General features: G+C 44.9%; 2 protein-coding genes across 3 annotated transcripts in view; both read right to left on the minus strand.

Moving 5' to 3' along the window:
* Nucleotides 1–112: 112 nt before the first annotated feature.
* On the minus strand, nucleotides 113–11552 carry KLHL11 (kelch like family member 11). The gene is made up of 2 exons (XM_033090775.1): nucleotides 10950–11552; nucleotides 113–5622 (listed from the first exon to the last, which is right to left on the minus strand). Exons 1-2 carry the CDS (start codon nucleotides 11492–11494, stop codon nucleotides 4041–4043), a joined length of 2127 nt encoding a protein of 708 aa, XP_032946666.1. The 5' UTR covers nucleotides 11495–11552; the 3' UTR covers nucleotides 113–4040.
* A 1076-nt stretch (nucleotides 11553–12628) lies between these two features.
* The window catches only part of ACLY (ATP citrate lyase), a 39908-nt gene continuing 24847 nt past the window's right edge, over nucleotides 12629–27689 (minus strand). The window contains exons 19-29 of one of the 2 annotated variants that reach the window (XM_033090347.1): nucleotides 25230–25311; nucleotides 24456–24566; nucleotides 21150–21277; nucleotides 20480–20573; nucleotides 18532–18686; nucleotides 16973–17123; nucleotides 16654–16797; nucleotides 14800–14913; nucleotides 14355–14437; nucleotides 14022–14098; nucleotides 12629–13609 (exon numbers count right to left, since the gene is read on the minus strand). In XM_033090347.1, coding sequence (XP_032946238.1) covers nucleotides 13515–13609; nucleotides 14022–14098; nucleotides 14355–14437; nucleotides 14800–14913; nucleotides 16654–16797; nucleotides 16973–17123; nucleotides 18532–18686; nucleotides 20480–20573; nucleotides 21150–21277; nucleotides 24456–24566; nucleotides 25230–25311 — 1234 coding nt within the window. In that variant the 3' untranslated portion in view covers nucleotides 12629–13514. The remainder of the gene's footprint in view (nucleotides 13610–14021; nucleotides 14099–14354; nucleotides 14438–14799; nucleotides 14914–16653; nucleotides 16798–16972; nucleotides 17124–18531; nucleotides 18687–20479; nucleotides 20574–21149; nucleotides 21278–24455; nucleotides 24567–25229; nucleotides 25312–27689) is intronic. The other variant, XM_033090348.1, reaches the window with a different exon arrangement.

Consider the following 27689-nt stretch of genomic DNA (forward strand, 5'->3'; position numbering starts at 1 on the left):
TAAGGGAGCCAAGGGTTGGATGAATGAGGGAGTAAGAGGGAAGGAAGAAAGCAATGATATTCAACAGTGCATACTTAAAGATGAAAAAAAGAAGTACACAGTGCAAACCAGCTCTAACGAAATACGTTTATTTAAAACTTACATTGAGATGATTTAACACAGAACAAGATAGCTTTAGGAACATAAAACAAGCTATTTTACACGGTAATGTGTCAAAGTGTCCTAAATTCCACGTCTCCTCTGATTGACAGGAGATAGTCAAAGTTATACTTCTAGTAAAGTAGGAGCTTGGATACTACTAGCTCCCCAAAGTCACTGTGTATCAGCTTGAGCTACATATTTATTTTACAAATAACTCAATGAGCCCTAGCACAGGGATGCTAACTAAGATCTTCAAACATCTAGCAAGCACTACTTTTCACGAGTGCATTATGCAGGAGGATCAGGTTAACAGCAAGTGCTCTACTGAATGTGCTTCTGTCAGACATTCGCAGCAATGGTCATATAGTGTAAGACAGAAGCCCTACAAAGGTACGCGACAAACAGCAGTTACTTGGCTGTCTAAATTCCTTGAAGGAAATGACCACTACATTATGTTATTCTTATTGTATCACATCACTCAACTATGAGCTCTTTTGTTTCCAATGACCAGAACTCGATGTGAGCGTTGTAACGAAAACAAAAATGGACTAGTCTCAAGAAAGTAACAAACTGGAGTGATGAACTGTGCCAATTGTTTAACAGTTAAAAAAGGAGACTGAACCGGTTCTCAAATATTCTACAGTTAAACAGCAACCTATCAGCACCCTATTTTTCTAGTGTATGCAGAGAACTTGCTTCACAATTCTGTATGTTTTCAAAGGACACAAAAGTTGGCCAATATAGCCTTTTTATTTAAGCTTAATTTGAGGAAAGTACACAAAAAGTTCCTTTAGTTTTTCCAAGTAACTAAAATACACAATTTAGCTTATCTGTCTACCTATAATATAGTGTTCATATTAGAATTATGAAGCAGAGAATAAACTATTTAAACACACCACATGCTACACTAGTCAAGAAACATGAAAAGGAAAAAAGTGTGCCCTAGAAACTGCCTTTCCAGCAGCCCAAAGGGTTTAAAATACAAAAGCACACAAATCTTCCATAAACGCTGTCTTTCTAGCTCCAAACATCTGTTCTGTATTTAAAAAGTCGGTATTTTAAAATGTTTTGGTCCTAGAAATACTATACAAAACCAACTGATCAAAACAAAACTGATGTCAATGAATTTTGAAAAACATTTTTGAATTGGCACAGCAAAAGCAAAGTTGAATACCAAGGTACACAAGACTAATCATGCAAATAACTGTGAGATACTTAAACACTAAGCTCATGACTGACATTCTCAATATATACCACTGATTTTTTTTTTTTTAAACCATGGTGGGGTAGGTATAGTTAAAAGATATCCATTCTGAGACATAAGCAGCTTCACTCAAAGTTATGTATAGTTATTACTTTTTGTATAATCAATTCCTCTCTTTTCCTTCCATAAAACAAAACCAAAACAAACAAACTAACAAACAAAACAACTGGTTCACTTAAATACACATTTTAAAGCTGTCTTTTTAATTGCTTAAATACCAAGCACAATCTTTAAGTCTTCATCAAAAAAGGAAATGTCTTTCCCAAAGAGCCCTTTTAGGCTGGTCATAATCAGAATCTTTCCAAATATGCTGGGAAGTTATTTCCAGTTTAGAATTTCAGAATGTCAGCCTTGAACAGATTTAAGCAAATCTGGTTTCTTTCCTGATTAACAAGTTAGTTAGGATATTTCAGAAACACAAGTTATTGATGTGAAATCACACACGTGAATTCAAATATGAAGATTAGAAATTCAGCCAGGAAAAGCTGCACACATCACCATGCAAGGAAGGACTTACCCCTTCTTTTCACCCATGGCCTAGGCTGCCTGCTGGGTTAAAAAACAACAATTTCAATCAAGTCTTCAAAACCAGATTATACCTAAATCTTATGAGTTATAATTTCTGCCACATTATTTGGAAAAAAGACAACCCTCCAAATAAATTGGTAATGACTGTCTCAGAAAACAACCCTGAGACAAAAAACCCCACAAAAAACAAAACAAAAAAAACACCCCAAATCCTTACATGATATCCTTCTGGAAAGAAACTGGCATCCTAGTGAGCTTCTAAGTTCCTTAACCACCACCAAGAAAAGGAAGTCTGCTAGCCTAGTCTATCAGAGAGAAATGAGGACTTCATTCAATGAGCTTTTTTTCTGTCTTACTTGCATAGACCTCTCACAGCTAAGAATTAGCACTTCTCAGAATCCAATGGCTTTTATTAAAATAACTACAAATACATGGAAATTGAGAAAATGGTAGAGGTGGGATAAGATAATATGTCCTCATATAGAAATATGACTTACAGTTTCCTACCCCCACCCCAGTCTAAGATAGTTTTAAAGCAGATTTCCAACATTTATTGAAAATCTTTGTCCTAGGCAGGGATGCCAATTTAGAAATTTTAGGGAAGTTCTTAGTATAGAGTCCAAGGTCTAAACATTAATAGTCTTGCAGCAAATTGACAGCCAAAATTTCTAGTTGTACTTTTTTCTTTTGATGTTTAATACAACTAATAAGGAAGATACAACTAATAATGGACTAGGAAAAAACAAATCACTGCACTTAGAAGTCAACTTCTAGAATAGTATTCTGGAACGTCTAATAAAGTAAAAATAGTCTGAAAAAAACAAAGAAAATATACTGGACCCACATTGCAAACAGTAGGAACATGAGTTAACTGAGTGCTAAAAGAGTCAACCTGAGTGCTAATTTCTATAAAGCTTGGGAGTGTGGAAGAGAATCAGAAGAATACATAAAAATAAATAAAAGATAACTACAGCCTTTTAAGAGCCAGAATTCTGCACTTAAATTCGGTATTCCTGGCTCAGGTAGAGGTGCAATTAAAGTCCAGGGCAACTGGGTGAGACATTATAACAATCGGCTGAGAAGTAATACAGCTTCTCTTTAGCAACATTTCTCTAAATTGCTATTTTCTTCCCATTTTGAGAAAAGTGTCTTTTAGAAAAGAATGAGGATGATTCTACACAATATGCATTAGAGCAAAATTTAAAACTGAAGGCATCGAGTGTCGATTGTCATAGGCATTATTTAAACTGATTCACTTATCCTCAAGCCTGCAACTCCAGGAAAAAAGTGTGTTTTAAATTTTGTAATGCCTTTGATGTCTCGGTCTATATTAATAATACTTCTCTTCTTAGAGAAACAAATTTCATGCATATGTAACGTCCTCTGTGTTTAGCCAATCAGCTAAAGATCAATACTCTCGCCAACTACCATCATCTCAGAGCAATGGCTTGAAGTCATTAAGTCGGTTGCTAAAGAAATGAAAAATATTCAAAATATGCATGCTCCAATCACAAATTTCTCATCAGTGATCTTTTTTTTAGAAAGAAACAAAACAGTATTTCTAGATAAACAACAAAATACCAATGCAAACATTCTGAAATCATCTTGCTGAAATATTGTGCTTTTTCCTTCAAATTTCAGTCTATTGCACATACCTCCTGCAGAGAAAGGCTATGTGTTAAGTTCTGATCTTTTCAAAACCAACCATTCAGGAAAAAATGAAAAGGAGTATCAAAATAAATGTGCAAATAAAATTGGTGCTCAAAGCATGTTCAAAACATGTCCCTAAGACAAAGGAGTTATAACTTCTTGGCAGAAAAACAGCCAAGTAACCACCTGGTTTTCCCACTTGTCTTTAAAAAGATCTTACTTAGCTGGCACATACACAGAAACCAAAGACAGGAAAAGACAGCACGCTAACAAAATATTACCACATTTTGAACTGAGTTTCCCAGTCTGCAGTTTTTTAACTATATTTCCTTTCTATGGGGCCATCATCCATTCAGGTAGAAAATAAGTTATCGACATACTTTTTCAAGTAACAGTCTGGATGTCTTCAGCCTCAAGAAACAGGTATAACTGTTTTAAGCTGCACGCAGTAGAGAACCTAGCATTCAATCTGAGAGCTTGGCACTCGCCGCATGTTTAGGGCATGCCGATGTATTTCTTGCATCTGTCTGATCCGGTCCTTCTGCCACATTAAGTTCTGAGGCATAGGGTATCTCTGTGTGCCATGCAAGTACCGGTATGGGATTCTCACATGACAAGCAGTGGCTCTGCAACGAGGCTGTGGCATGGGAGGAAGGAGCATCCACCTCTTTCTCTCAGCACAGTATCGGTAGGCTTCTTTCCGATACTGCTTATCAATATCATCACTGTTTTTCCAGCCTCCAATAATGAAAACGTCATCTTTGTAATAGCAAATGGCTGCTCCTTCGATGCTGAGTACTTCTGGAGGTAAGCTTTCAAGGATCTCATCGGAAACTTGGCTGGCGATTTTTCTTACTGCCTCTTCATTTTCTAGAGAATAACTCTTGGGACAGCATGATGCTGTCTGATAGAAGTTTGAATGAACCACAGACATTTGGAAAAAGCAGTAATTGTCAATAAGTGGCAATGATTCCACATCTTGCCACTGTCGAGTCTCTGTATCATAGCAAGTAATGACAGCCTTTAACCCATCTTCGGTGTCCCGGTCCACAGGCGTGCGGGCGGCGATGTACACAAACCGGTCTTCAATGGCTAGTGCTTTGACATCTCGGAGAATCTTTGGTGCTGATTCCAAGTTGTGCCATTTATCAAGCTCGGGATTATACACAGTTACATCTTTAAAGCCAGGACTAAAGTTGCCGTGTCCTCCAATGCTGTAGAGTTTCCCTTTGACTTCTGTTAGCCCAAAAGAATGCTTCCTTGTCATTAGACTACAAACATGTTCCCACGTATTCAAGTTTGGGTTATATCTTTCCACAGTCTTAGCAAACCCTGGCTCCATGGATCCAGCAACATATACATAGGATTCTGTTACTGCCACAGCATGTCCATCCAGGTGATTATGAATATGAGGCAGGTTTACCCATCTGTCCTCATCGACAAAATATCCCACACATTCACTTAAATAGTCCCCCCCTTCTGACACGCCTCCAATAACCATGATCACATCCATGTTTTGCCCATAGCGAGGTAATAATGAAACATGAGAAGCGGGATGCTGGAACGTGCCAGACTGTATGTTCTCGGCTCTCAGGGCGTGTCTCTCCACAGCATCGGCCACTAACTTGACGCAAACTTCGTTATTCGCCACCAGCCTCTCTGGTTTGACATGCCGAGTAAGGTAAGTGGGTTTCATCTGAGACAATCTGAGCAATTTGAAAAGTTCTTCAAAGTACCTCTCTCTCTCTTCAGCATTTCTCTGAACCCACTTCAGAACCGTTTCAAAGAGAACCTCTTCCGAATCGACTGTAATTTCCAAGTCCGACAGCCAGTCTCGAATGAGATGGAAAGGTAAAGTATAAAACTCCTCATCCTGAATTACTTTGTGGAAATTTCTCCGTATCATATCGGCAGCTTTTAGAGCGAGCTGGCTCAGGGTATACATGTGAGCTAAGCTATGAATGGCCACACAATTAGAGAGATGAAGTTTTTTCTTGAGAAATTCTCCACAGAATTCTTTTAAACGAATTAATAGGAACCTAAAATCAAGAAAAAGAAGGATTTTCAATGTATATATTTTATGTGGTTGCATTTTGAGAGCATCTGGGTTATACAAATTGAAATGGTTAAGTATCATCTCACTTTGTGCCCAACTGCTGAAAAAAAGCAAATTCCCCCAAGTTAAAAAGGATTATGCTGAAAAGTATGTTTAAAACCATATATAAAATCATCTTTATGTATTTTTCATTTACATTAATTTATATATAAATTATATATTATGTGTAATACATCTAATACACTCACACGCACACACACATATACACAAAATGGAGTTTTTTAATCATGTAAGGTTTTTCAGAACATATCCTTTAATAAAGTACAAACAATCCCATACTTTATTTTCACTTTAATTTGCCTGGGCAAAGGCAAATCCCAATTCAAACTTGTCTACGTCATCCTGTCCTAATCCCTGGATAGTCACCAGCCTCTTCTTCAGAGAGGCAGGGTCTCAGTGGGAAAACTTTATGAAGCACTGATTACATGCATAGGGACTATGGCTCCTAGGAGGCTGTTTACTCAAGTGTCAGAAGGAATAGCAGTGGCGGCTGTGTGTCACAGGTTTCAATCTTCACCAGAGCTTTCTACCTGGTCAGCCAGTGAGGACAGGGGTTGCTGGAGAGGTGGCGGGGGAGGTTGGCCGGAGCTGAGTTCTCACTAAAGCGGGGATGGTAAAGCAAACTCTAACCTCTGAAGAAGCCAGGAAATAAAACAGCAATAAAAAAACACATGTGTAGGACAGTCAAGGTTTAAAAAAGAAAAAACAAAGGCTTGAACCGGAGTGGGGTGGGAGGAGGTGGAAGAAAGGGGAGGAAAAAAAAGAAAAAATGTGGTTTGGCATGTAGCTGACTAGAAACTGCCCACCTAAATTTTTTAAAAAAGATTTTTATTAAAATATAGCTAACATACAATATTATATTAGCTTCAGGGGTACACCATAGTTATTCAACATTTATAGACCTAAAGAAGTGATCACCATGGTAAGTCCAGCAGCCATCTGACACTGTACCACGCTATCACAATAGTATTGACTATATTCTCTATGCTGTACATCACATCCCCATGACTTATTTGTTTTATACCTGGAAATTTGGACCTCTTATTCTCCTTCACCTTTCCCCCCCCTTTTTTTAATTTTTTCAATTACAGTTGACATTCAATATTATTTTATATTCATTTCAGGTGTATAGCATAGTAGTTAGACATTTATATGTTTTAAGAAGTGATCCCCCTAAATCGTCTAGTACCCACCTGGCACTATACATAGTTATTACATTATTGACGATATCCCCTATGCTTTACGTTACATCCCCAGGACTATTTTGTAACTACCAATTTGCATTTCTTAATCCCTTCCCCTTTTTCACCCTGCCCCCAACCCCTCCCATCTATCACCCAGATAAATCTAGTACCCGACACTATACAGCTATGACAATATTATTGAGTATATTCCTTATGCAATACCCTACATCCCTACGACTACTGCGTAACAACCAATTTGTATTTCCCTTCCCCCTTTTCCACTCGTTCCCAAATCCCCTCCCATCTGGCAACCATCAAAATGTTTTCTATATCTAGGAGTTTGTTTCTGTTTTGTTTATTTTGTTCTTTAGATTACACTTATAAGTGAAATCATACGACATTTGTCTTTCTCTGCCTGACTTACGGCATGCACTCAGTATAATACCCTCTTGGTCCATTCATGTTGTTGCAGATGGGAAAATTTCATTTTTTTTTTTTTATGGCTGAACTAAATTTGTTTAAAGTTAAACTTAAAAAAAAAAAGGGCCAGCCCGGTGGCTCAGGTGGTTGGAGCGCCTAACTCCGAGATCGCTGGTTCGAATCCCACATGGGCCAGTGAGCTGCGCCCTCTATAGATTGTGAACAACAGCTCTCCCTGGAGCTGGGGTGCCGTGAACAGCAGGGGGTTGGCTGCTGCAGGCCGCTGTGCTGCCGTTGGCTGCCGTGTGCTGCCAGAGGCGGCCGGTGGCCAGTGTGAGTGGCCGGCGGCCAGTGTGAGTGGCTGGCAGCCAGTGTGAGCGGCTGGCAGCTGGTGAGAGTTGCCATGAGCTGCTGTGAGTGGCCGACCGACGACCGACTGCCTGGGGGGTGGGGGCAGCGCAAGGCCCATAATATCAGCACGGGCCAGGCAGCTGCGTCCTACACAACTAGACTGAGAAACAATTGCTTGAACCAGAGTGGGGCGGGGAGGCGGAAGAGGGGGAAAAGAATCGTTTTAGCCAAATCCATAAATCTGGCAGAATTCAGCCCTGAGGGTGGCCAAAAATAAGAACAAGTCCCCAGAACTGAGAACCTTAAACAACAGAACGATGACTTCATCAGTCCAGACCTCTGTAATTCAGTAACCGTTGGTTATGGTTTTTGTGCTTCATAACTATCTAACAATGACACAAAGATGAATAAGATAGGCTCCCTTCACCCTCTTCAGGGAACATACCATCTGAGACAGAAAACAAAGCCAAGGTGGAATGGAAAGAGCTCCAGTGGCTCTCAAACACGTCTGAGTGCCAGAGTCACTAGATTTCCTGCTCTCCGTGCCAGCAAACTCCTATTTTCCAGGTAATTCTGACATATACTCCCTTGGACAGGTGTTTGGAAACACTGTTCTATGAAAACAATAGCTATCACATACTAGGCATTTGCCACGTGATGGCGTTGTGCTGGGCACTTCCTATTATTTCTAAGTGCCGTGCAAGGTAGACATGATCAACAGACAGAATATGGGTGGGGGGAGGGCGGTAAGGAGAGGGATCCTGCCTCAAGAGCTACCGGTAAATTAGATGTGATGGTTGCAGGGCACTCAGAACTGCCTAACACCAGGCAGCTACTCAGCAGCTGACAGATGGAAACAAGAGTTTCAAGTAAATTGCCTGGGGTGTTCTCTCTTCACCCCCAACCCCCTAATAAAACAGGGATAAATCTGAAAAACCCAAGCTCACATGACAGAAGAAACACAACATGAATGAGTGCAATGACCCTTCATCCATTTTCATTCAACAAACCCTGCTCTCTTAGATTGATACCCACCCCACTCCACCTTCCAATGGGGTGACCCAACCTCATGCTTTGAGAAAACAGAATCAGGCAGAAACTTCATCTTCCCACCACCCAATCTACCTACCTGCAGCTGTACCCTTTACTTTGCCCTCCCAGTCCACCTTTTCCATTTTTAATATGGATTCTATCCCTTTCTTGGTTTCAAGGGCTTTGCTCCTGAAATTATTCTCCCGCTCCCATAACATCAATTTGTCCCCTTCCACTGATTCATTTTTCATCAGCACACAAAAATGCTCTAATATCTCCTATCGTGTGTGTGCGTGTGTGTGTGTGGAGACCTCCCCTTGGACTCCTCCCCCAACATTTCTACATTTAACACTTTTCTGATCCTCTTTTTGGTAAGACCTAAATGGCTCTGTCAATGCCATCAAGGACCTCTATTATCACCAAATTCAATGTCCACTTATGGTTGAGAGAATTGACATGACTGGCTATACCCTCCTTGACACCCTTTCTTTCTAGGCTTCCAAGAGATCAGTCTTCTCTGCTCGTTCCTCTTTTACATTTTGAAGAACCTCAGGGCTCAGTTCTGCCCCTTCTCTATCTACTCTCTCTTCCTAAGTAATTTCATCCAGTCTCATAGCTTTAATTACCATCTATATGCTGATTTCCTCCCAATCTCTAGCTCCCAATGCTCTGATATCAAACTGCCTACTCAAATATCTCTTGGACCAAAACCGAACTCCTGATCTTCCTCCCAAACTTGCTTTCCTGCAGTTTCCCACATCTTAATAAATAACAACTCCATCTTTCCGATTGCTTGGGTCAAAAAACTAGCAGTCTTTCCCTCACACCCCACATCAAGTCAGCAAATTTATCTCCTCTATCTTAAAAAATATGTTTAGAATTGAAGCACTTCTTATCACTTTTACTTCTCCCTCCTCAACCCAAGCGTCAACCACCTCGGGGACAACCTCCTAAACAGTCTCTTGCTTCTGCCCTTGCAACGCCTTCCCCATCAGCCCATCTTTTTTTCAACATAGCAGAATTCTTCAAATCAGATCGCATCATTCCTCTGCCCCAAACCTTCCCATATCATTCAAAGAGCTCAGGTCCTTTCACAGGCCGACAAGGCCCTATGGGATCAGAATCTATTCGCATTTCCACCCTCGGGCCTCTCCTACCCGTCACTCTGCATCCCTCTGATCCAGCCATACTGGCCTCCTGCTATTCTTAACCTCCAGACAAGCTCGGCCTTTACACCGCTGTCGCCTACCTGGAACACTCTTTACCTTGTCTCCTTCAGTTCTTGGCAAAATGTCTTCTTCGTGAGGCATCCCCTGTTCAATTAAAAAACAACAGCTCCTCTCCACCAGCACTTTCTATATGTCCCCACCATGTTTTTTCATCATAGCTTTATCATCCAACATGCTATTTCACTTATTTATTGTCCATCTACAAACTGTGAGTGCAACAAGGAAAAGGACTTTCGTCTGTTTTGTTTACTGCTGAATCCCCAGCACCTTTAACCCAGGGTCTGATCTGGTGCATAATAGGTACTCAGCAGGTATTTGTTAAAATAACGTATCTGAAACATAACACTGCCAAAAAACACTCCTGTATAAAATGGCATTCACCTGCCTCCTAACCAGTCTCCGGAGCATCCATTCGGCCCTTCAATCCATTTTCTACAGCAGCAGAATCATCTTTTAAAATATTTAAATCAGACAATTTCTTTACCTAGCTTCCCATCACCCAGTAAAATCCAAACTCCTTATTCCAAGCATTTCACACACCCTTCTCCTTTTCACCCACTCGCTCCAGCCCCGCTGGATTTTCCTTTTTGAGTTTTCTAAGCCAAACTGGATCCTGCCTGGAGGCCTCTGCGATATCTGCCTGGAATGTTCACTCCCCATCTTCGCACGGCCAGTTAGTTCTTCCTTGCCTTTCAGAGGTCGGTTTAAATGTCACCTCCTCAGAAAGGTCTTTCCTCTAACCAATCACTATCCTTTCATTCCTTTTTAATGTCAACACGGCACTTATTACATGAGGACTTTCCTTTTCATTGCCTTTGCCCCTCCACCTGGAATCTGAGCTCCCTAAGGTCGCCCTCGCCGGACTAGCCGGCTGCCTCCTCAGTGCCCCGAGCAAAGGCTGGCCCACAGCACACAGTAGGCACTCAATGAGTGAGAAACGAATGCATTTCCTCAGGGCTCCCTGGCGCCCACCGGTAGGCACTGCCCTTCCCGCCTCCTCCCTCCAGCGGCCCGCATCTCCACCTCACGCCTACCTGTCCGCCAACTCCAGCACCTCGTGCACACTGCCCGTGCTAACGCGGATGCGCCCGGTGTACATGTATTCGATAACGGCTTCCACCGTGTCGGGTTCGGGCCCGGGCTCCGAGCTCCACTTGCGCATCTCCACCCGGCCCGAGCGGGACTCGGAGAACTGGCCCGAGAGCAGGGGCGTGAAGTACTCAGTGGCGGCGGCCAGCACCGAGCGGTGGGCCCGAAACTCGCGGCCTCCGGCACCACCAAAGCACAGCGTAATGTCGCAGAAGAGGCCCTGGCGCCGCTGCTCGTTCTGCCTCCACGACAGCTCCGAGCAGTGAGAGCTGCACTCGAAATCCTCGGCCTCCGGGCCCGGATCGCCCCCGCTCGCCTCCAAGGCAGATAAGCCGGGCCCGGACCCGAAGTCTACCGTGCCGCTGCCTCTGACTTCGGCAGCCAGTCCCGCTGAGCCGCCGGCGGCCGTCTCCATGCTCTCCATCTCCAGCACCTGCAGAGATGCAGCCGCAGCTGCGGCTGCCGCGGCCGCCACCGCCGCAGCCGCCATCTTGACGCCGCCGCGCCCGGGGGCCGCAGTCTCAGAACGATCCAGCCGTTCTGGTGCGACACAGAGGGATTCTGGGAATAAATAGTGAGCGCGGGGCGGAGCCGGCCGGCCACGGGTTCTGCGCACGCGCCGCCGCGCCCGACCCACGCCGTCCAACCTTGGATAAGGCTCGACTGTACTGCTCTCCAGTTATAATTGCTGCCTCCGAGGCCTCCCACCCCTATTTCGGTGGGGGGTGGCTTGTGTCCTTCCCCTCAGTGAGTAGCCTGCTCTTCGTTATTTTGTAAAACAAAAGCCACCTTAGACCATCACCCATTGTTAGTGTCTTGGGTGGCAACATAGGATTGTTAAAGATTTAAATGGTTTTGGAGGAAAATTTTAAAAAGAAAAAAGGACTTGAGCCCCAGCTAAACGGATGAGGGTGAGTTAGTTACTTGTTATCTCTGAACTGATTTACCTTCTAAAAACAGGAATAGTACCTACGTTGGAAGACTGCTGTGGATTAAATGAGATGATGCTTGTTCAGTGTTTTGCAGTTTGGGCCATAGCTACTGTTCCCTGTACATACTTGTTTTAAAAAAAAATGACCATAGCCACTTTTGGGTTTTAAGCAAGGAAGTGGCTCAATTAGATGTTTTGAAAACTAGCACTGGTGGCTGCATAGATGATGGACTGCAAGGGGTCAAAAGTAGAACTAGGGGCACAAGTTAGCAGACCAGACATGGATCCCTCAGAGGGATAATTAAAGGGTAAATTGGGTGGCAACTAGACTTGTTGTGATCATTTCAGTGGTTACAAATATCAACTCATTGTTGTACACCTCAAACTAATAGTAATATTTGTCAGTTATACTTAAAAAAAAAATACATCGACAGGACTTGACAACTAGATAGAAAAGTAGAGGAAAGATGACTCCGAAGTGGTGGGCTTTGAATAACGGGGTGGGTGGAGCTTTGGTTCCCATTCACTGAGAAAGATGGAGGTGCAGGTTTAGCGGTGAGTATTTGTTTTTGGAAAATAGGTGTTTTGATTCTTTTTTAAAGAGATGGATTAACATTTTTAAAATTACATGTAGTAAAATAGAAAGTACACTTCAAAGGAATGCAGATGAAAGAGACAGCAGTATGTATTCACTGTTACTATTTATTTAAATCAAACAATGATAATACAGAGAAGAGACTGAGGTGGCAGCTGCCCAGAATCTTTTGGATTACAGATGCAAAGTGACTGGAGATGAGTCCTTGGACCCACACTTCAGTAAAATACAAGTCAGTTGCATGAATACAGAGAACATGAGACACAAGACATTTCACAGCTTTTTGCTTTGCGTTTCCATTTTAAACATATGTATGTTACAACTTTACATTTTAAATTACTACTCCACATATTTTGTGACAATGGCTAAGGATGCAATGGTTTCATCCCCCTGACAGGAGCAGACTGTAGTTAGTCTGCAACATGGAACATTTCAGTGGGATACCAAACAAACCCTTCACATGACATACAAAAAGATCCTTAAAAAAAAAAAAAAAACACAAAAAAAACAGACTAATACAATGCTTTTCATGTTATAGGAATAGGACAAACAAGACATTAGAGGTGCTTTAAATGTATAGTATCTTGAGGTCTTAAAAGTTTCATTCCCTTCCTCCAAGAGAAAAAAAAATTTAACTAATGGAAAAAAGAAAGCAACATCATAACGCACTACCGTAAGGAAAAACACTACCCTGACAGTGCCTAGATGCTTTTACATTAATAAATACAGCAGGTAGCAGAGCAAATGTCACAAGTATTAGCTTGGTGTTTATTTCAATGCTTATAAAAAAAAAATATTAAGCTTCTTTGTGTAGACTGGACAGTGTTAGCCTGTCGGTGTTGGTGTTCGGTGCCCGTACACCAGCGGAATGTGTAAACATTCCAGGCCCATCCTATAGCCAGCTCCAGTACCAGCTGTCTGCGCACTGTTTCCCAGGGGAAGAGTTCCTGTCTTCTCTTTACTGCAGCAGGGTTCCTGGCTCAATTACATGCTCATGTGTTCTGGGAGAACATATGAAATATCATCCCACGGGTGACGGTACAGCCCCTGCTTCAGCCTCTTCTGATCAAGATAGTGTCCTACAATGGAACACATGCATCTTTTTGTTAAGAGTTGGTGAACTTGTCAAGTTTGGTAAAGGAGACAGGATAAGGGAGGGAAATCTCTCTAATATGAAATGGTAGATACAAAGAAATGGGGAAGTAAATCCAGATCCATTCCATAGGTAGATGCCAGGCTTGGTAAAAAGAAACTGTTGGATTTAATTTTGTTTTCCTGGGCTCACAATTGAAGTCATTTCCAAGAACAAAGGAACAAAGATAAAGATAAGGGGCAACTGAAAGTAAGGAAGACAGAATTGGGAACAATGATGAAGTAAATGTGACATCTCTTTTGTAGAAACTCACCACATGGGTAAGTGGTGTAGCTGGATCATGGGGTAAAAAAAATCCCCCAGAAAACTCTTAAAACAAGAACAAACAACAAACTCACCAATGAAGCCCATACTCCTTCCCAGCACAAAGATGCCATTGAGGGCTCCAATGTCAATATATTCATCAGCTTCCTCCCTGCAACACACAAACAACGTGTAGTTTAAAAATGGCTCACGTGACCACCCTCTTCCCCAAGATGGCCCAGGAACAAGAAGCTAGCTCTCTTTGATTTTAAAGTGGAAAAGGTGCTCTGGGTAGTAGGAGTAGAGGCAGTGTTTTTCCTTTATTTTCTAAGTCCTCTATGATGAGCCTGCATTGCATTTAATGTTGGGCGAGAACAACAACAAAAATCAAAAAGCATTAGGAAGAAGCAAAGGGCTGCAAAGCTCACCGAGTAAAGGACCCACAGTTTCTAAGCATGTCTACAAATGCAACTCCGATGAAGCCATCTACATTCAGGATAAGATTTGGTTTCTGGGAAAGAAAACAATTCAAAAGCATTTATCATGATTTTTCATTTTTCTTATCATTTTCCTGCTACTACCATATCATGCATTCTGATCACCATTTAAAATCCTCCCACCAAAGCATCCCATTTGGTTTGAAGAGACTGTCATACTTACTAGTTCAATCCCCACGGTCTAGCAAAGGACCTGACACCTAGCTGACACTTAGTACATGTCTATTGAACTTAAGTTATGCAACAGAAATAAAAATCTTCCAGAAAACCAGGTTTGACTTTAGCTGCACAATCAAAAGGTAACCTGGTTCTCTCCTTTCTCCCAAGAAATCCATCCTAAACTATGATTCAGGAATTAGGGACATTTTTCTCTTACCTTCGAGGTGGTAATCTTCTCCACTTCCAGCGCATAGTCGAGCAGGGGGGTGGCAGGGAAGTGCTGCTTGACGTAATCTTTGAGGATCTGCACTCGCATGTCTGGGTTGTTTATCTAGAAAGTGACTCAAAGTTACAGAGGACTCCACTCTAACCTGCTGTTAAGGGACGTTCACACTCATGTTGCAGGCGGACACCACTGGGCAGCATTTCCTCTCCAGGTGTGTTTCAGGGACCTGATCCACGTGTATGATTCCATGTAGCACTGCTGCTGATGACACTGCTGTAGGGCTTAAGGTTTTTAAAGTCTTTTCCTGTTTCATTTGGGCCACCAAACAGCCTTTGCGGTTCTCTCTTTAACGTTACAAACAAGGTACTGAGACTTGGAGATGTTTAGTTAGCCATGGGTCCTACTGTGTTAAGTAGCAGGGGGCTGGGGCTCACCCACTCTCCAACCAGAAGTCTTAGGTACTAGCCATGCTGCCCACCAGCTCAGCAGCCTGGTCAAGCTGTAACAAAGTTCTTCACAAAGCAAGCACCCCTGAAATTTTAGGAAAAACTCTGGGCTTTCAGTGAATGGAGATGAACTACCTTAAGCAATGAAGCACATTAAGCAATAACCTATAAGTGGGGGAGTGAGATGGTTTAGGCACACGCCAAGTCCCAATGCCACCATGACCTCCCTCAGCAAAGAGCTACATGAGGTCAGTGTGGACCCCAGAAAGGAAGGAGTCTGAAAGACTGTGTGGCAGCACAGGTCTGACATTATCTCAGAAAGAGGCCCTGCACCGTGGATTGGAGAGGTGCTCTCTGCTTGGGAGCTGGGGATGGCTGAGCAAAGCTCTGCTAAGCCTGGAGGGAATGACCCTCAGAACTAACCACCTCCTCGGTTCTAGTGCAGGCCTTGCTCATCAAGCAACCTGGGGAGGTCTGCCTGGAGCTAGCTGAGCTTTTGGATGTTTGGAAGTGGGTATTCCAGATCTCACGCATGACCCTCTTGTATGAATGAGTCACACACCCCGCCTTGACCAGCAGAATGACTGACTGACTAAATGAGGTTTCTGGAGCTACAGAGCCAAGGACCCTGAGGCAAAGGGCCCTACAAGGAGCTGCCCGTGTCAGGCCCTGAGCAGCTGCCGCTACCTCTTCTCTTTCCCTTTGATTTCTAAATAGTATGCACTACCAGGACACACAGGACTACCTACCCTATTAACTTTATTTAAAATAAACACCCTCTGCCATCTACCGATCAGGTTTGGCCTCATATTATTGCTTTTCCTGATCTAGTGATGTCAGACTTAACCATGTGACTTGCTTTGGCCAATGAAATTAAAGTGAAAATGAGCTGCGCAACTTCTAAGCAGAAGCTTTAAGAGCTTTCATGTGGTTCTGCCATGACTTTTCCTTCTGATGTGAGATGAGCATATCCCGGATAAAGGGCTGCTCCTTCAGCACAGGTGACAGAGAACAGAGCTACAGCCTACCCACTGCGGGTGTAGGGTGAATAAGAACAAAACCGGTACTGTTGTTGTAAGCCACCGAGATTTTTGGAGCTGTGTGTTGCTGCAGCATGCAGCAGCATCTGGCCTAAGGTAACCAGTATGTACACTTAGCCCCAACCTTCGCCCTTTCTCCTGTAAGGTTCACTGGGAAAGCAAAAGTTACCAAGTTACCAGCTCATCGTACTTGCAAGCGGCACCTGAATATGATAAAAACCATTTAAGGGCGACCTGTATTACAACGCTGGCCTCTGTCAGCACATCCAAGGCCGTGCCGGGTGTTCGCAGCTCACCTGTGGCCCCCCTTGTGCCCTCCGCCCTGCAGACCCAGCCCCTCCAGGACGCCAACCGCTTACCGACTTCACTCGGTGACCGATGCCCATGATCAGTTTCCCTTCCTTCTTCATCTTGTTCACAAACTCCATGGGGATAATGCCACTGTCAAAGGCTTTGCTGAACATCTTGGCTGCTGCATCCAGGGCACCCCCAAACCGGTCCCCCTGTGGGAGAAGCAAGCCCATGCATGTTGCCCTGAACTCTGAGTGTCTCCTTCACAGACCCATGTGGCGTGCCCTGAACAGTCCCAGCATGGACTCCTACACACCAGGGCTCCACGCAGCATGATGCCAAAGCCCAGTGTCCCCAGCATGCATCGCCCAGGGTGCCAGTACTCACAATGGTGAGCAGCCCCGAGGTGAGGCTGGAGACCAGGTCCTTGCCAGCCCGAGCGCAGATGATGGTGTTGTGAGCCCCCGACACGGCTGGCCCATGATCGGCCGTCACCATCAGGCACATCTCAATGAACTGGCAGGAGTACTTGGGCAACCTAGAGGAGGGTGAGGAAAGGGGCAGGGAAAGGAAGGTGGGAACAGGGGGGAGCTGCTCAACAGGAGATACGCCGACAAGGCCATGGGCCCACGTTCTCTCATCTCCCTAAACAAGTCTCAAATTCAAGACGGACAGCAACCTGCCAATCCATGTCTAGTACTATCTTACAACTCGGGGCAAAACCTCCGGATTCTTGAGCAGCTCTGGACTTTGCTAATATCAAATACTGCTTTTTATTTTAGGTTTTAAAAAAAATTATTAAATTTACTAGGGAAGACATTGGTTAGTAAGATTATACAAGTTTCAAGTGTACAATTCTATAACACATCATCTGTATACTGCATTGTGTGTTCACCAGTCAGAGTCGTCTCCCTCCGTCCCCAGATCTTTGACCCCCTCTACCTCTTCTACCTGCCCCCACTCCCCTTCCCCTCTGGTAACCACCATACTGTTGTCTGTGTCTATGAATTTTTGTTTGTTCATTTGTTGTTTGTTTTATATCACACGTGAGTGAAATCGTATAGTTCTTCTGTCTCATTTCAGTTAGCATGATATTCTTAAGTCAAATGCTGCTTTTAAAATAATAAGCAAGCAGGATTTGAACTCTCTTCTTTAGTCAGCAGTTTTCAGTATGAGTTACTACAGCAGGATTTGCCCTGTATTTGTAGCTACCCTCTATGGACCAGATGGAGAGGAGGTGAGGTCCCTGTCCCTTTCACAGGCCTGGGGCCTCCTCCAGTCTTCAACCTACCAACTGATGATTAAGAAGGTAGTCTGGAGACATAGGGATCCAAGAACAAGGTGCAACCTGCTCAGGTGCCCCAGGAAGAACCTAAAGCAGGACCAAGACCTCTCTCTGCAGGTGAGGGCATGACACCAACCAAGACCGCCACCTGTCCTTGCCACTCCCAGCCAGTGCTCTGTGAATCATGTACGCTCTGGCCCTCTTGCCCAGCTATCCGTCCCAGGGGAGGGTTAAGCTTGGGAATTGCAGAGAAAACCATTTTTTTCTCACATTCAGGCTGATGACACAATACAAGGTACTGTATGCCTGTTCAGCAACTCCACCAGGCCTGCGCTCTTTGAGCTTCCAGATCCGTCCAGCTATCCCCTTCTTTAACACCCACCTTTCTCTAAAAAGGCCTGAATTTACTCTCCCCCATGTCTTTAAAACTTCCCAAGGGAAAGGGGCGGATCCAAGATGCCTGATGTCATGCTTCCTACCTCCCTTGGTTTAGACTGGCCTTGCCATCTACGGCAGACTTAGGAACAGTCTGTATTTCTTCCCTCTGGCCTTACAATTGATCTGTGGCCATAAAGACTGACCCTGCCCTTCCCCCTCCCGTCGGGAAAATCACGAACTCTGAGTCCCAGGGCCCTACCATCTTCTGCCCTCCACGCCTCACCTTCTCTGGAACCAGAGGAGCCCAAGGACCCCGCCAATGCCCATCTCCTCCTTGAAGACCTCGGTGATGGGCATGCCCGCGTAGATGAGCTCCTGTCCTCGCTCGTCGCAGATGCTGGTCATGAACGAGGCAGGTTTGCGGATCAAGCCCAGCTCCTGAGCAGAGATGGGGGCAGAGACAGGCAGCGCTGTGGTGACCACAGAGATCTTTCCTGGATGGCCCCGCAGTCTGTGCTCTCAGAACCAGTGTTCCAGGAATGTCTTGAATTCTGGTGGCCAAGTAACAACCCTCAGACAAACTACTCCAGAGAAAGAAGTGCAAAAGCCTTTTTATTGGATCATTCCGGGCAAAGGACACAGAAGCGCCATGCTCACGGCACCTGCTCAGCCTCAGCCCCTGTTCTGTTTTCACTGAGCGTTTGCGGGGCCAGGCAGTACGCTAAGCGTTTATAGCCATCGGTTTGCTCTAACCTCACGAAGGAGAATCACTCCTCTTGTTATAGAAGAGGAAACGAAGCCCAGAGAGGCTCAGAAACCAGCCCAAGCTCAGCTGGCCAAGAAATGGAAGAATAAATCCAAAGAAAAAAATTTTAAACACTTCACATACAGCTACCAACCCTCCACCAAAAAGTAATGAGGTACACGGCTGTGGAAATGGGGGACCCCCTCAAGATGTCCTTTACCCAGGGTAAGGTTGACTGAGCTCTTGAATTTCCCGCTTCCCGAGATGGGACACACAGGGGTATCATCAGCCAACATTGCCCAAGGCCATTTCTTCTATTACCTAACCCTAGGAACTTCTATTAAGATGCTTTAACTGACGTTTTACTTACAAAAGTAACATGAGCACATTCTTCTTTTTCAAAATTTAGAACAGATAAAGTTATGTCTCCTTTGACCTCCACCCCATCTTGGTTTTCTGCCTTAGTGTTTGTTAGTTCAGTGGACATCTTTCTGGACCTTTCCTTCAGTGAATTTTTACTCAGTGATTTTTGAGCTCTATAAACGTCGGCACACACTTACGTCTAGTTCATTCCTTTTCATTGCTATATAGGATCCCATCATATGACAATATCACCATTTAGTTGTTCCTCCACTGATAAGTATCATCTAGAAAAAAATTCTTGAACATGTTTCTTTGTATATGCAAATATTTCTCTGAAGTAGTTTTTTAGACATGGAATTGCTGGACCACAACAGAGGAGCACTTTTAAATTTGACTCATATTACCGAACTGCCTTTCAGAAAGGTTGCGACCATTTCCACTCCCACCAACACGAATGAACCCACCAGTTTCCTCAAACCCATACAAACACCGCATATTGCCAAATATTTTTTTTTTTAAATCTTTGTTGGCTTTACAGGGAAAAATTGGTATCACACCTTTTAGTTTGGTTCCTTTTATAATGAGTGAAGTTGAGCATTTTCATGTTGAAAGGCCATTTCCTACCCACTTTTCTAATGGGTTACCGGTCTTGATTTCTAAGAGTTCTTATATATTAAGAAAATTAGCTCCTCATCTATGCCCCTTAGACAAATAGGCAGAGTGAATGCTGTACTTCACCCTGAAATCTCTTAGGAAGCACAAAAACTCTAGGGGACATTGTCTGCCTCAGCCCCCGTTTCCAGATCAGGCCACCCAGCTGTGGGATGTACACACTGCCCTCTGCCCTCTGCCCTCTTTAGCCCTGCATCTGTTTTACCCATTGGTCAGGAGGGGCCACCTCACAAGCTCCAACACGTGAGGAGGGGTGGAATCCAAGACTCAGTCACCGGGGTTCTCCTGAGCCCTTGGGGAAGCCTCCCTCGATGGCACGGTTGGGAGCCCCGGGCAGTGATCGCCCTGGGCAGGCCTGTTTTAGGCGTTCACATCAAATCAACTCAAAACCTACCACCTTAGCCCCCAAATCTCCCTTGCCTACACTGCTAAGGACACACACGGCACCTACCCTGGCCCAGGAGTAGTCCATCGGCACTGTCGGGGGTGGCACCTCCTGAGCAGGTACAATGGCCCCTTTGGCCACAAGATCCTCGTACACAGACCTGGGAGGCAGGGGAAGGGCAGGAGAAAAGACACCCACATGGATTTTCTTCTGGGCTTATCTATCCCAAGAACACTCCTCCATCTAACCCCAAACACTTTAGGTTTTCCAGCTCTGTACCCCTTTCCTGTCGGTGACTTACTCTTACCAGTTAGATTCCCAAAAACTAACTGAAAACAGGTTCTGGCCAAGACCCCCCTGACCCTCTCTGAAAGCTGAATCTGGAGGCCATGGAATGGGAAGATACAATAGGCTATACAACACCCCTTTATCCATCAATTAGAGGTGACACTTTCTAAGTGTTTCTATCTCTCATTTATGGCCAGCCAAGTAGGAAGCTTCAGAAACCGAACATGTTTTACTTAATACCAGCCTGAACGGCCTCTAACTGCTGCTTCTACAAACAATAAAACAAAAGCCAAAGAGAAAGAAAGGATTTTGGACCACGTGTACAGCTGTGCTAGAAGCCTGAAAGGGACCAGGAATGTCAGACACCTCCACGTTGGGGAGGATTCTGTCCTTAGGAGGGATTTGGGAAGGGAGGGGGAGGCTGGCACCCTCCCCAAGGTCCACTTACTGGATGATTTCTCCGAGCTCATCAAAGCTTCGGGGCACGAACACTCCTGCCTCCTTCAAAGCCTGGTTCTTGGCTACTGCAGTTTCAGAAGCCTGGTTGGCACAAGCTCCGGCATGGCCAAACTGTACCTGGAAGAGAAAGGAGAGCAGCATGACTGGGCTTGTCCATTTCCCAAGAGGGAACAAAGGCTCCTGGGAAATGTCAGCACTCATTACAGACCAGACGCTGTGAAACACTCTTCACGAATCACTTCATTCAAGCTTCAAGCCAATGGATGACTCGTGTCAAGCAGGAAACTGAGGCACCGAGACATTCAGGAGCTCACTCAAGGTCACACAGCTGCTGTGTATTGGAGCCCGGATACAAAGCCTGGCAGCCCAACCCCACAAACCCTTCATTCGGCTTCCCCTGGGCAATGCTCGGGATGGAGGACAGCAGCTAGTTTTGAGCAACAGGTGAGAAGTGAAGTCACAAAGTGGAAACCTGAGGCTGAACTGAGGTCACCAATATGATCTAACTGTCCTGCACACTTTTTTATAAAATAGGTGCTATTAAAGATTTCATGTAAAAATACAAACTCCCAGCTTCTTTGAAAAATTCAGATTTTGCACCCACCCTAGGCCTATATTCTCACATAGCAAGTTACCTGGAGCCAGTGAGCAATTGCCACCTTCCACCTGAGCATGCACTGAGGTAAAAGATAAAGCCAATGGAATAAGGGAGGTGACTGACTGTGGGAAGTGAGTGAGAGGAAAGGGAAAACCAATGTCTTTGATGATGCAATGGGGAAAATGAATTAACCTAGTGAAACATCTGGTGCAAAACCCTGACTTAGAGAAAGGGGTGGTGGGTAATCACAATCACCCCTAACCTGGTTAAATAACACTTATCATGCGCAGGCACTTTTCTAAGAGCTTTAATCATTTAATCTTTCAATAGCTACAACTGTTTCCTATAAAAAAAGGAAATGGAAGCACAGAGGGGGTAAAGTAACTTGCCCAAGGTCACACAGGTAATACGGGGAGCATTTGAACCCAGGCAATCTGGCCTATGACTGTGCTCTTAACCACTAAATATAATAAAAGGGGCCTTAAGTACTGAAAAGGTTGGGAACCGCTGCTCTGGTTGGCAACACAGGCCTTAAAGCGCATGGGTTCCTAGTGTACTCTTTGTAGGACTTAATCTGCATGGGTGGGTCGGGTGGAAAAGCGATTTTGCACTCAAATAAACTTCGAAAATGCTGGGTTCAATCTTTAACTCTGAGATTTCTCAGAACGAAAACCAAAAATGTTAAAAGGTTATACTGCACGTTCATGATTTATAGAAGCTCCCTTGTTTTTCTGTTTGGTTTGTTTTGAGGCTCATTGCTACAGGACCTGTGTTTTATGGAACAGTCTTCTGAACAATGCCACCTTACCAATACCCACTCAACTCTACTCCCATTCCCCAGCTCCTAATTCAGTTTTCCCCGAGGAGCTGTCTCAGTTTGTCAACAGGCAGCGATTCAGTTGTGTATCTAATCTCTACAGGGTGGGAAGTTCTGCAAGGTCACGTGACCTGTTCAAGAACCCCAAAATCACCTATTAGCGAGGCAGTCACTATACTCTTTTACATTTGTGCATGCTTAACATTTCAAAGTTTAAAAAATTAAAGAACAAAATCAAAATACCTCTCTAGGACCTGCCCTACCTATGGGGTGATAACGAGTGTCCGGCCAGAAAGAAGAGCAAGGTCCTTGCCCTCTTGGAGGTATTCTTAGCAGAGTGGGGGTGAGGAGGCGGACAGCTGTGATGCAAAGCTGGTGAAGAGAAACAATGGAGGGGGAAGGAGGAATTCCTTTTGGCTGCTGGGGTAGAGGGGAGAACAGTCAAGAAGAAAGAGAATCAGGACCAGCATCATGGAATAAGTGGACTGAAGAAGAAGGGAAAGGAACAGTTGCTAAGACCTGTACGTGCCAGACCTTCACAATTACTTTCACCCACACAACAACCCTGTATCACCCCCAGATTACAGCTCAGCAAACAGGTACAGAGAGACTAAATGACTTGCCCATGTCACACAGATCCATCAAGATCTGATTCTAAAGCTTGTGAAAGTAGAGCTCACCCCTAAGAGATGGGCAGGATTCTGTGAAATCCTGTGTGTGGAAAACACACACACACACACACACACACACACACACACAAAATTGATATTGTAAACATCTACCGCACTCTACCCTTCCTTAGATCTGACAAATCTCAAACCTTTTCTATACCCACATATCAAGGTCTGCGTCATTCTCCTGCCTGCCCAGCTCTCCATTCTATGGCTGTGCCATGATGACACAGCACCTTCTGAGCAGCATTTAGGTTGTTTGCATTTTCTGCCATCACAGCATTGCAGCGAGTATCCTTGGACACATGCTTTGAAATATTTTTGCATGCATACCCATAGGGAAATTTGTAGAAATGGAACTGCTGGTTCAAAAGAGTGCATTGTACAACTGGACAAATACTGCCACTCTGAGGTGGGCAGGAATCTGAAGGGGAAAGACAAGCATTCTCCGGAGAAAAGAACAGTGTGACGCAGGCTTATCAGTAGGAAAAACAGGGTTTAAGCACAGGGATTGTCACAGGTGCAGGAAGCCTGTCACAGGTGCAGGAAGCTGTGTGATTGTCACACAGCACGAGGACAGGCCACAACTCAGCCTGCTCAGCTACAGATGGATCCACAGTCCAAGGGGTTGTTTCTTCAGTGGCGTTACCACTGGATGGGCCATCTTCAGGATAAGAGGATTCTCTAAGCTGGAGCAAGGGGCTGAAGTCTGGCTTATCATACCCAGCAGGAAACAGAACTCAAGTGTTTATATCTAATATCTGTTATACTCATATGCTGGACTTACTACATACCGCAGGGCATGTTCACACGTCGAACAAACCTTTCCTTCTACGGCCTCTCCCTACACAGAACTTCCCACATGCCCCTCCCCAGCTCTGCGCCTCGGGGGTCCTCTCCCTCGCCAGCCTCCCTCTTGCTCAGCAAACACGTTCTCAATGACGCCTTCTCAACTCCTCCAGACAGTAGGTCGCTCCCACTCCAAGTAGGAACTCAGAGCCTTGTTCTCGCCTTTATCTGCTGACAAGTTTGTCTCCTCCAACTGGATCTAACAGGGCTCTGGCTACACCTTGTAGTAACCAAGTAAGTAACAAATGTTTATCGAGGGAACCAGCTGCTTATATAGATGACCACCTGGTTCACCTGAAATGCCCCATCTCTTAGCTTCCCGACTGCCCGCCCAGCAGTGACCTGTCCTGGCCGTCGTACCTCGGAGGAGAACATGGTGGCGCAGGTCCCGATGCACCAGCAGACCACAGGCTTGGTGAGGCGGCCCTCCTTGATGCCCCGGCAGATCTTATACTCCTCAGTGCCCCCTATCTGCGGAGCGACAGGGAATAAGAAAAAGCCTGTGAGTTAGGGGTACTCACCCCGAGGTGCACCCCGAGAGCAGCACTGCAGCAGGAAAATCTGCTCCCCTCCCCCCCAAAAAATCGGGCACTCAAGTATCCTGAGTTACAACTTGGCTAAAAAATGAGGGGACAACAGCTTGGCCCAAACAACAGCCTGGAAGACAGAGAGTGGACGCCAGGAAGAACTATAAAGGGACAGCAAATACCCGAGGGGAGTCCGAGACTCCCCCTTCTTGATGTAAAGCTGTAAGATGATTTAGGACCAGACCTGATCAGAGGCACAACCAAGGGATGGGATAGGGTTACAGGACTCCCCCAAATTAAAAAATAATACACTTTTTATTTTTTATAGCTACCCACTGTCTACCAGGTAGAGCACGGCCAGCCAGTACAAAGCTTTATTGGCACTAAAATGTCTTATGTCACCAAAAAGCAAGAACTCTTTTCAGGAACAAACACAAGTGTTAAAAGTGACAACCTCTAGGTCCCAGAATCTAAGGGGTGGGATTAGCAGGGATTGTCACCATAAGTTATATATAACCAAAATGCATGCATCTTTTTAACAACAGAGATCCATAAGAAAAATTTATCAGAAAAATTTTTAAGTTTTTTTTTTTTTTAAATAACTCACCTCTCCAAGAACGACAATCATTTTGACTCCTGGGGTGTCCTGGTAACGTAACACATGATCCATAAATGTTGAGCCAGGATACCTGGTGAGAACAGGGAGGGCATACAGGGTCAGCGGCAGGCTTGGGACGGTGTGTGTTCGCGCGTCGGAAGCATGCTTGTACTAAGAACGCTGTGGGTTTTTCGTAGGTGCAGATGCCCAGGGAGGGTCCAGAGATGGCTTAGGAATAATAGGGGGTGGGGGCAGGGAGTAAGCACAGCACAAGGGAAGAGAAGGCAAAGAAGAGGAGCTCATAAGGTGGTAACCAGAGGTTGGCTAGGTGCTAAGAGATGCCTGGAGAGCACACATGTGGTGGCTTTAAAATGCCTCAAACTCTTGACTATGGGTTGGATTTAATGATTAGCTTCTCGGAAACAAAATGTCATAAGTGATTCTATGATATTGACGCTCCTGAGGCTGGGTTATAAAAAGAGCAGCTTCTTTCTGGAACTCTCTCTTGAATTGCTCCCTTTGGGGGAAGTCTGGCACCAAGTGCTCAGGACACTAAGCAGCCTGTGGGGAGGGCCCAGAGAAGAGCCCCTCCAGCCTCAGGCCCACCTTCTGCAGACTGTAGCCCTGCTGACATCTGAACGCAACCCTGAGGACAAATGTTCATTGTTGTTTGAGGCCACTATGTTTTGGGGTAATTCTTCTTTTACATAGCAATAGATAATTAATATATAACGTGCCAAGCTATTCCCCAGGACGGCAGGCTACTGCTAGAAAGTATATTACACACACACACACACACACACACACACACACACTTAATTTTTTACTGTCAGTGAGTTTGTTTGCAAAAGGATTACTTAAGGCCAAGCAGGCTTCTCTGCAGATCTCCACGTGCTTTCGAGATGCTCGTGAGCATTATGAATCGCGAGAGCAAGCACTGCCCAGACTCATCCGACTGGAGCCTTGTGTCGGGGAGCACCCAGGGCCCAGGGCTCCTAGGCCATACCCCTCAAGACCTGGGCACCAGTCCTTCACCCAGGTGTTCATCTGACATGACCTGGGAGAGCCAGGGAGACTGACAAGTTGACTCACTCTCCCAGCAGCTTTCGGTTCTGAGCCAAACAGTAGAAGTAGTAACAGTGGTAGTAATAACGACAACCAGCGATGGCTAATGTTTATGACACGATTATGATAAGATAATGTTTACACTAAGTACTACTGATTATTGTTCCCACCAACAAAAATAACGAGGACACTATTTGTGAAATAAACAATATATACAGAGGGTGCCAAAAAAAAAGTACACATTTTGAGAGGTTAGCTTAAAATGTGCGTACCTTTATTTGGCACCCCTGGTACATTGGTTTCTGCTCCTAGTTCCTGACACACAGCTCCTACAACCCTTGTGATCTCCTGAGTGACAGGGGTACTAGGAGCATCTTTTGTTCTAGTACTTGTCTTTGATCTCGGTTCCTGACCATGGGCTCCTAACACCTTTTAATTGCCTGAGTAATAGGGGCAAGAGGAGCATCTTACAGAGAGCGCCTAAATCCCTTGGAATTTCCTGGGTGATCGGAGTGTCTCCTGTTCTAATGAGCCAGTCTTGGTGGGCTCCTGCATAGCTCCTGGGATGGGGCTGGTCACCAGAAAGACCAGGCCATGATTAGAAGCTTGGAACTTTCAGCCGTACTCCCCATCCTCCAGAGAGGAGAGAGGGGGCTGGAGACTCCACAAAAATCCCTAAAGTATGGGGGCTGAGGAGCTTCTGGGTTAGTGAGCACACAAAGGTTAGAGCACCCAGAGAAGGCGTGGAACCTTGTGTCCTGCCCCCATACCTCGCCCTATATATCTCTTTCATCTCGTGGTTTCTGAGTTTTATCCTTTTATAATAAACTGGTAAACTAGTTAAGTAAACTGTCCCTGAGTTCTGTGAGCCTTTCTAGCAAATTGCTGAACCCAAAGAGGGGGATACGGGAACCCCTGTTTTACAGCCAGTCAGTCAGAAGTAGCAGAGGCCTAGACTTCAGATTGGCATCTGAAGTAGGGGCAGTCTTGTGGGACTGAACCCTTGAGCTGTGAGAACCGATGCAGAATCGAACTGAATTATAGGATACCCAGCAGGCACCTACAGAAAACTGGAGAACTGCTTGGTGTGGGGAAAACGCCTATACACTTGGTCGCCAGAAATGTGAGTGTGGTGGTAGTAGAGAGTAAGGGACTAGAATTTCTCCTTTCACTATTATTAGCTATAATGAAGCTTACTGAGCACTTCCTAGTGCCAAGCCCTGTGTTAGCCACTTTACATATGACCTCATTTAATCCTTCCACCAACCCCATAAGGGGGGCACTATTATTTTACCCACCGACATGTAAGGATGACAGAGATCTAGGGAGGGTAAGGAGCCTGCCTAGGACGCCCCCCTGGTAAACTGGGAGAGAGGGTTTTGAACCCCTTTGGTTGCATTTCAG

This window comes from Rhinolophus ferrumequinum, chromosome 21 (genome assembly GCF_004115265.2).
Source record: "Rhinolophus ferrumequinum isolate MPI-CBG mRhiFer1 chromosome 21, mRhiFer1_v1.p, whole genome shotgun sequence".
In the NCBI taxonomy this organism is placed as follows: Eukaryota; Metazoa; Chordata; class Mammalia; order Chiroptera; family Rhinolophidae; genus Rhinolophus; species Rhinolophus ferrumequinum.